Source organism: Typha latifolia, chromosome 7, assembly GCF_019914945.1.
Source record: "Typha latifolia isolate L0001 chromosome 7, TyphaL0001v2, whole genome shotgun sequence".
Classification (NCBI taxonomy): Eukaryota; Viridiplantae; Streptophyta; class Magnoliopsida; order Poales; family Typhaceae; genus Typha; species Typha latifolia.
This window is the reverse complement of record NC_133092.1, coordinates 10230957-10241496: the sequence shown is the minus strand read 5'-3', so window position 1 is coordinate 10241496 and position 10540 is coordinate 10230957. Positions and strand designations below refer to the sequence as shown.

At 38.8% G+C, this 10540-nt stretch overlaps 1 protein-coding gene across 1 annotated transcript; it reads left to right on the top strand.

Annotated features, from left to right (window-relative positions):
• Window positions 1-364: 364 nt before the first annotated feature.
• Window positions 365-1702, top strand: LOC140793110 (uncharacterized). The gene has a single exon (XM_073144482.1). The coding sequence runs from the start codon at window positions 561-563 to the stop codon at window positions 1428-1430; it is 870 nt and encodes a 289-aa protein (XP_073000583.1). The 5' UTR covers window positions 365-560; the 3' UTR covers window positions 1431-1702.
• The last annotated feature ends 8838 nt before the right edge of the window (window positions 1703-10540 follow it).

Sequence of the window (10540 nt, the reverse complement as noted above, 5' to 3'; positions counted from 1 at the left end):
AACCATGCAACACAAAAATGGTTGTCGAGGCCATTGAAACGGCGATCAGTGTCACGCCCACGGGGTGGTAAATTTGCATCCATACGAAGTACGAAGGGCCAAGTCAAGTGCTCAGCCCCATGTCTACGTAGACACGTGCGAGACACTGAATCTGAGCCATTAGTGCGCACGGCCGCACGCGCCAGACACGTGCGAGAGTTGCGACCCCACGAATTGTTAGCTGGATGCCGAGGCATATTCCGTCACGTGCTAAGCTCGTGGGGAACACTGCGGGCATATTCCCGTACGAAAAAAATGTTTTGAACTAGTTAATGGATAATCCTTACCTATATATGATATATATATATATATATATACATTTTTTTTTTTATTTTACTTTTAACTGCTGAAGAATATTCTATTGTAAAATTGGCACGTATGATTTTAAATTAGAAGATTAAAGCTTTGGGTTCTTTCCTATCTATAAAAGGACGAAGATAGCAGGTGGTCCTTGATATCTCCAGAACTCTCTTCTATCCTATACGAATTCGCCAGAGCTGGGGGAAATTGCTTACCGGCAAATGGCGGTATTCGTCCGGGCGAAGCGGGTAACCGACCCTTTGGACGAGAAGGTTCGAGCCCGCCTCCGCGGAGAGATGACCGGATACTCCAGTAGCGGCAGCGAGCACGAGGCCGCCACTTGCCTCTCCGGCCTTGTTCAAGCCTTCCTCGAGGCCGGCTCCGCCGGATCAGAGGATGAGAGATCCGACCGCGGGAGCGATCGCGACGAGGAAGGCGGTGCTGATCGGGCGGCAGCGGCGGCGGCGGCGAGGGTGAGAGAGCTCCTCGATCCGCCGGCGGAGATGGATCCGTTCCGTAGCCGGCTAGTCGCCGATGTGACGGCGATGATGGAGGCTGAGGAGGGGATGAGGACGGCCGGATCGGCGTTCCGGAGGTCGGTGATGGCGAGGCTGAGGGCGACGGGGTACGACGCCGGTATCTGCAAGGCGAGATGGGAGACCTCCGGTGGGATCACTGCCGGGAGCTACGAGTACATCGACGTGATCTCGCCAGAGAAGGAAAGGATGAGGTACATCGTGGATTGGGATTTCGCGACGGGGATGGAGGTGGCAAGGGCGACGGAGGAGTACGCGAGGGTGGTTGCGGCGGTGCCGAAGGTGGTGGTGGCGAGGGATGAGGCGATCGGGAAGGCGGTGAGGTTAATGGCGGAGGCCGCGAGGAGATCGCTCCGGAGGAATGAGCTGCACGTGCCGCCGTGGCGGAAGAGCCGGTACATGCTCGCCAAGTGGCTCGGCTCCTACCGGAGAACGACTAATCCCATGGCCACCGGCTCCGGCGCCGCCGCAGTTGATGTTACGTGCCGCGCCGTTGGGTTCCACGTGGCGGCGGCGGATGGGTTTCGCGTCGCTCCATTCGCGAGAATAAGGTAGAGAGAAGTGGATTTGACGACGACGGACAAATGGAGAATTTCTAGTCTAAATTTCTAAAGATATTAATTATGAGTTTTTCTTTTGTTCATCTTCTAGAATAATTATAGTTGGGTTCGGTGAGAGGAAGGCATCCATACGCGGCGGATGCCAGCGACTAAGAGGAGCGGCGCTTGTTAGCGTGCTCAGTAGTGATATGATGAGCTGTAGTATTTTGTAATTTCGATGGCGTTTGTGGATAAGGATATATAAAATTAGTAGTCCCTTTGGTGGAATAGAATAGTTTGGACTGTCTATAACTAGGGTGGCCCGCGGTCGCTCTCATTGTCGATTCTTCCTAATAGTGATTAATTATGACTTCGTATGGACTATGGCGGTGGTTCCACTACTGTTGGCTGTTGCACTACTAACTTCTTAGATAACAACCATATATTTTAATGATTTTGTAATTATTCGACATAATGTTCCAATGTAAAATGATTAACATAGACAAATAGGTAGATGATTAGAAGAATAAAACCACCGGTTAATATCTTCATGTTTGATTTGACATTTACATTTTGGAAAAAAAATCGATATAAAATAAAAAGAGGATAATACCTTACTCACATAGCTTAGCTTTAATTTTTAATTTTTTTTTAGTTTTGGTTTTGGAGGGAATCCTTAGACTAATTCATTGGATATTACTATATAGTTTCGTAGTTTTAGTCTCACACAACCAATTAGCAAAGGCGTGAGATTAGAGTATATGCTTGGCCAAGTTGTGAACCTTGATATTATTAGATCCTGCATTGTATCTTTGAGTATTTTATCCATCTAAATTCTAAAATAATATTTCTAACATTCCAGTCTAAACAATCAACATTGCTAATAATCTCTTTTTAACCACACTTTGGTAATAATTTAAAGCTAGTTTTGCCTCTCCTTGCCATGTTCCACGAATGCTTGATTCACCAATATCTCATTAAGGGTGATCCATTAAGAAAATTCTAATCTCACCACTGCTTCTAAACCACCACGCTCTCCTTCTCCAAGCAACATCCACCCACAAGTTAGTTAGCTATCCAATTTCATTGCTCCAATTGGTGCCTTCCCAATCCTTTAAAAATTGTAGTAGTTGGATTACAATCATTCACTGTTTTCATCATAGCATTTGTCAACTTGGTAATGAGATCAATATCTAGTTTGATGTTTTGGAATACTATTTTATTTTTTGCCTTCCATGTTTGCCACATCAGAATGTAGTAGGCTATAGCTTCTTTGATCTTGCACTTATTCACACTATTTTTGGATCCACTCCTATAGGTATGTTGGATCGGTATCAATGCGCAATGCTAGGGGGCTAGCAAACCAAAGGTCCCTACAGAATTAGCACCCATGCGGGAGGCATTCGATGGTTTCTTCATGTTCTAATCAAAGTGGGCAAATTGGATTGATTTCTGATACAAACCGATCCGGTTAGTGAGCCCAATCCTATTGGGCTGAGGTGACGAAAGAGGGTCAAGAGCGTGCCCAACCAGCCTTAGCTACTTATCTTGTTAAATTAATCATTTATTTGCTTATTAGTGAATTGTAGTTCAATTTCTTTGATAGGTTAGTCGAATTCGAGCTATTAAAGCTGAGTTAATCAAGTCAAGATAAGTATGTTGGAAACATTATATATTTAACATGAATATTTTATTAACTTTGAATTAAGTTTTAAGTAGGGTTCACACATTATTAATCATAAATTAATGATGAAATTAAAAAATCTCAAAGAGTACTTTATGTCATATATTCACTTATTCAAATCCATAAAGAGAAGTAAATAAAGATTAGCTCTAAAATGAGTATCATGGTAATGGAAAATAAATAGAAGTGAGTTTAGTACTATATTGAATATTTGAAAAATGCTAGTATGCTATATAAGTGCCAAACTTCTTATACACTTTGGGCTTTATAAAGGGGTATCTATTTTGTGGATAAATAATATTATGCAAATTAACGCATGGGTTAAGTCCGAATTTATTTTATGTTTGATACAGGTCAGATCTAGTCTAGGTTAGATTGGGCTTAGTTGGTTGAAAACAAAGTGGTGTGTCTCTTCAGTTTAATCAGTTAGTTGTTAGTTGTTGGTCTACATTTATTAATTATGGAATTGTATTCATTCCATTTGCATTTTGAGTCTTTAGTTTGCATTCGAGAGAGAGTACACCATAATTTAGGTTCAATAAGGCATTTGAATAGTAACTTCCTTTCAAATACAAGATAGTCGTATCCTAAGAGACCGATGTCTATTATTACAGAAGTAATCGACGGAGGTCGAATTGGTCTTAAGAAGAAAGTGTCCAACACTAGACTCGACTATACTAAATTTTATATTCTATAATCTATAAATTTATTTAATTAATTAATTTATTTTGGATTAGATTTTTTATGACTTTTGAAATTAGATTGTTATCGCCAATAGGGTAGCCATCAAATGTGCTTGTAGTGTGCACTTAATAATAATTGGTTAGGACTCGAATCGAGCCCTTTATAATTATTAGGATTTAGTTGATTAAGCTAAGTCAGTTGGACCTAGGCTAGCCCTGTTAGGCCAACCTTGTCGATTAGAGAGCCACTATATAATCTATCGTGAGTTGAGAACTTTCTTAGGATTTTCTCTTTTGCTTCCTATTCCATTAATAAAAGAGGCAAGAAAAATGATATACAACACTTTAGAAAAACACCCACTAGGGTAGTGAATATGATGATATCCCAATGTATGAATGTTGATATTATTTTTACATAATAACGTAGCACATCTACACTACCATGAAGGATGTAACATCTATGTCTTAACAATACTTGACACATCTCTAGTTATGGTAAAGAAAAAAAAAATTATATTCTTGTAATATATAGTAAAGCCAATACCTAAGTTTCTAGTTTGTGAATCTTAGACAACTAGGCACATTATTGGTGGGGCTTAGATGAATAAATATTATACTATTGATAAATGAGATTTAAATATTTTGAGATATTAAAATTAGAGATACGAAGGTAGGATGATGAAGACCTAATAATAATTAATGGGTATTTTTACTAAGCCTAGTGACATCATAGTATGGATGTCGAAGCATGATTTGATGGTGGTTATGCTGATAGGTTTGTGACTAAGTTTCTTAGTTTGTAGTGGTAGAGGATCAGTTAGCTATTCTTTGGATTATGGGCAAACAATTCTATAACTATGACCTACCTTCCTTTGACGGTTTTGGATGAAAATAAGTGATGGTAGGTGTGATGGGTGGACATGTGGATGCTGAGAGAGTCAGTTTGTGTGGGAGTCTATCTGTGCTAGTTAATATAAAAAAGAGATAACTCCCTTTTCGGTCCCCTAAACTATCACTTTTTTCTACAATGACCTTTCAAACTTATGCTTAGTACATAATGAATTCTTGCATAATTTTTTGGTATATTATAACTCCTTAAAGAAAGATGTTAAGTGAGGTATTTCTGATAATTTAGAAAATCATTATGAAAATAAGTGATAGATTAAGGGGCGAAAAGTGAATTATCCCTATAAAATTTGTGCATGTGTTATATCGTAATGGTGATATGATATTTGTTTATTCATATATATATATATATATATATATATATATATATATAGTAGTTGCTACTTGTAGAGTATTGTGATCATTCACATGTGATATATCATATAGATTGACTACTATCTTGATGAGAGCATTTTTGGGGCAAATTTTTTAGTGAGATATAGACATGTTTTATTGATTATCTTATAGTAATATTGTAAAGGGGAATGCTTTTCCTCTTATTGTATTATTTTGAGTGAATCTACCTGCTTTTATACTATTGATGGATATTTTGTGGCCTATGAACCTTTTTATTGTTTTTGCTATTTTAATTTTATTTAGTGATGATTGTATATTGCTTACCTCTCTGAATCTCAGGTGGTAAAAAACTCACGTGAGAGACAAGTGGAACATTTTATAAAGTGGTCAACTAGAAAAATAAACTAAGCTCATGCATACAAGCCTACTCATAAGTAAACTCACTTTTTTACAACACAGTCAAATGCAAATGCCCATGAATGAAATACACCTCAACTTAGAAATAAGCACAATGAGGTGCACAAAAGTAATGATCTGAATAAACTTATATGATGACTCAAGTAAAATGCATAATCACAAATCTTTAGTAACTGTGTACATCACCAATACTCATGAAGCTCAAGACAAAATTAAAATAAAAAGAATCCAAAAGAAAAGATATTTACAAAACACAGTGTGGCTAAAAAAGATAAAGAGTAATAAAAACCCGTAGCACGAGAAATCCGAAGGTAAGGATCACTTATAATTATTAGTCTAACTCTTTGACTGCTTTATGTTGCTTTTTCCTAATTCAACTTTTTCCAACTTAGTAGTCATTTTCCTTTTCTCCAAGTTTGATATTGACCCGTTTTAGCTTGTAGAGCTGCAGCTTGACCACCGTAACAAAATGTAATTAAGCGTTATACTAATTTTTTGATCAACACCTAAACAAAATATTTTATTTAAAAAATATGCCTTCCTTCCTTTCCACGTTTTTCTCGACTATTTATTTTATTAACTGAAATCGAAAATTAATCGGTCATCAACTTCCACAGAATATTTCACTGCAAAATGCTTAACATAGGCATGGTTAATTTACTAAAATAACCTTCTAGAGGTAGAGGGAGAGAGTGGAATTCGTTGACTACCGAGAACGACGCCTCCAGTACGCGGCGCACACCAGCCGCGAAACGAGAGGCGTACGTTAGAGCTCTCTTATCGTGACTTGACGAGTGTCCAAGCTACATTCTACTACTGTGACGTGGATGGCGTTTTGTGGATATGCAACGTAATGGATAAGCATGACGAAGTGGTCACTATTAATTGAATTTTCTAATATTTATAAGAAAAATTCCTACATTTATTATTATTATTATCTACCTGTGGTCACTATTACTTTCAATTATTCTCTAATATTTATAAGAAAAAATCCTACTTTTATTATTATTATTATTATTATTATATAATTACCGAACGATTCCAAGTAAGAGTATTTCTAACCGAAAACTCAATGTACTCCTATGCAACTAGACTCCCTCTCCCCCCGAAGGTTTGCCGTTCGGTGCCTTTGACAACTGGGATAGTAGAGAGATCAAAACAAGGCTTTCTATTTTTCAAGCAATTTAGTTCTTTCTTAAGTATTGTTGGTGTTCTTAAAAAATTTGTTAAATTTCTGAGCAAAGCCATAAAGTCTGAATCAAATTCATCACAATTAACACACTCATTCATTTTGATGGATGAAGGAGCAATGCCTTTGAATTTATGATGTGATTTAGATTTGAAGCTGAGAAGCAGTATTTATCGAGGCATTCTAATGCTCGAACCCAAGAGCAACCTTTGTTTATGCATTCAAATATCGGGCCAACAATGTTTAAACGCCCGAAATCGAGAGCAGCATTCATCGAGTTGTTCCAATGCCCAACCAATGACGTTCGAACACCCGGATGCCGATTTTAGATTAGGGTTAATTTAATTATTATTTGAGGTATAGAGCTTAATTAATTTTGAGTCATTAGATTTAGCCTCCAAATAAATGTGTAGAGCAGCCACATTTAGGATATTGAAGAATATTGATCATTTTTTACATTCTCCTCCTTCCTCTTATCTCCCTCTTGTCTTTTGCTTCCTTTCCTCTTATTTTCTTAAGTCTAGGTCGTCATTTATCAAGGTCATCACTCTCATCCCTTCTTCAGTTGTTGCTCCCCTAGACTTTGTAGGGTTGGCCTCCTCCTCCCTCCTCTTCCTCTCTAAATTATAGATCTACCCACTCCATCAGCACCATTAACCCTTCCATCACCTCTTTCTAGATCTCATCATCCTTGCCACTGTCACCAACATCCGCACCATCACCTCACCACAAATACACTCTTAAGGTCTATTCATATCAATTGGTATCAGAGTCACTAATTCTCAGACCATAATCATCACTAGATCCATGGTAGTAAGACACAATGAGGAGACGTCCAAAACAGCAGACCACAGCCATGAAACTGAGAAGAGTCTGGTCTCATCGTCGGCTTCACCATTGAGAAGGCACGAGCCTCAACAGACTATGCAAAAGCCAGGAAGGAGATCACCATCGATCATGGGCACCGACCATAGATCCACCATCAGATTCGACTGAAACCATGGTATGGGCCGAAACCATGGTGTAGCCATGGTTGATCGATCCGAATAATGGTTCTCCATGATCTTGTCCTTTGGAAGTTAAAGAAGAGAGAATAGTTCTTAGATCCTTGCCGAAAGTGCTCGATCTTACCCACACCAGCCCTAAGATAGGCTGCGATGGCACGTGCGCCCATCGGAGTTTGGACATCTGTTAACTAGCATCTAGATGACCTCAATTTACAAATGTTGATGATGACTTAGAGGGCGTCCTCAGGGAGGAATTGTGCAATTGAATTTTTGAAGTTCAGTAGGGAGATACGCTTGATTGGAGCTACTGCACTGAGCAATTTTTCCAATATTAGCGTATACTAGAGGTTTAGAAGGTCCTCTTGGCCTCTTTCACTTAGAAGAGACCACCATACGGTGTACCAAGCAACATAGCGAGCCCGTCAATTTCAGCCATGGAATGAGTTTGTGAAAGCGTTATGTGTAATGCCCCCGCCAGGCGTGCACGCCCACACGGCACGCACGACACACACGATAGGATGAGCGAGGTTTGTCATGCAATGATACACCCTTATGCTCACATGATCCATCACAAAATAAATCATTACATCATCAAGTTAAACTTGTTAACATATTCATATCTAGATCTATAACAACCATACTAGACAGCTACATAAACTAGCAGGTCATAATCTAGTAGGGTCCATATATGACACAACTGAAACACCAAAATCTTCAAATACACGTGTATACCGTGTGGGTAAATCTCCCCACGCGGTGCATTACGAGACCTGTCAGTAATAAGTTTTCACAAGGCACAAAGAAAAATAGGTTCATACCATAAATAAACTCAAGCAATTATGAGTCTGGATACAAGTTCCACAGGCCATAACAAGCCTTCAAAATACATATTTAAAATATAACTCTAATATCCAAAATATAACTTTAATGTCCAAAATATAACGCCAATCATAACACCCTCGTAGGGGCTCAATACAACTAATAGAAACAGTCATAACTGAAATAAAGATAGCTACTCCTCGCTACCCGCACTTGCTTCCCCTAGCTCTGAAATGATGCCACCAAGAAGTGGTGAGCACACAGCCCAGCGAGTAGAATCCATATAATCTATAACAATGAAATCATTGGTGCATATCCAATGCATACCTATAGTTGCTAGCAATAAATACACTTGATTAAATGACTTACCATGAGTTACTAAATTAATGCAATCAATAAAGACTACACGTCACTATTCAAGAATATGCCAACTCCTAATCATATCAGGATAAGTCCACACAAATATAAAACCTGATACAATCTTTTATTCATACAAATCTTAATCATAGTGTTTACATATTATGCTTAGAAGTAAAAGAGTAGTTTAGTCATTCCATGCTCACCAAGGCATTAATCATGTTTATCATAGCTCACCGAGCCATTCACCATATAGTGTAGATATTCTCAAAAAAATCATCCATCACATAACCATCCATCATCTTATACACCGAGGAGGGATATATACACATCTAGCGGTACTGGCACCCAAACATGCATGATGACATTACATGTGATTGGTTGTTTGTGGCCATCAGACTAAGGACCCCGATCATAGGCCCATATCTCACTATCTCTAAATCATCACCGCCCTCGGCTCATTAATGGACACCCTAACCCTACGTCGTCGGGTACCGCTAGAGATATATCTCTGTCTTACCTGGATACCACACATGCTCCCGACCTCAGGTGTAGGTCACTAATAATATAGTCATATATGATACACTCTACTCTTAACCCCGGGCTGAGTGAGTAGGGACACTACCTAGTCAGAACCCAACTACTAATAATAGGTGAAAGTGGTGCAATGTCTGTGAGTGTATAAGGCATGCCATAGTTATCATGATCGTTACATTCTATATTCACAATAAACATTTATACAAGAGTTTATTATACATGATACATGTAGAGCATTATTATACTAATGTATATGCTAATATTAATATTCTCATAATATGATGAGTAAACTATCAATAACCGCACATATCAAGATATATCATGGTACACTAGATGCATGTATTAATACTAATATTTCCTACAGTGTTATGGGAGGTATAATAGTTGTAACTATATTATTCTAGACTTGTATAAACTCTACTCGCCTAGGGGGTCTCCAAAGTACTCTAGTTTTCCTCAGCTAGCCAGCTCCTTCGGAATCGGTCATGCGATCGAGGGGTAGGAACAAGGGAAGAAAGAAAAACAACAAAAAGAAAAAAAAAGATCTACCGAGGGGTCGCGCGGTTAGCTTCGTCGGCCATCGGCTGCGGGGCTTCGTTGGCTCCGACATCGACAACCCGAGAGAAGGTGAGGGAGGGAGAGATGGTGCGGTTGGGGGAGAAATAGGGGAGGTTGGGATGGTGGCGTGCACGGCAAGAGAAAAGGAAGAAGGAGGAGAAGAAGAAGAGGACGGGGGGTGGTAGGGGCGCTGGGATGCACACACGCGCTTGGCGTGTGCGCGGGTCCCTCCCCCCGTATTTTTTATTTTTTTTTTATAATTTTTAGGTTGTTACAATAACAAACTATGAAGATACAACTAAAATCACCAATATATGAATACTATATAATCGAACATGTATTATATAATTTATCGTCTAATACAATGGAGTACAAATATCCAATAATGATACAACTCAATATCTAAACAAACTATCTTTTATACCATCTCACGTCTATAGCTCACCTCATCTTTATTATAAAATATCTTCTCAAAATATCTCAAGTCCCTATCACATACCATATATCTAAAGGGGTTAGAAAAAAATTAAAGAGAGTCTTAAGTTAAAGGCTTAGTGAATAGACCTTACCCCGAATTAGTGATGCCAAGAAGATTGTAAATCATGTACGTACTAGATAATATGAATCAGAAGG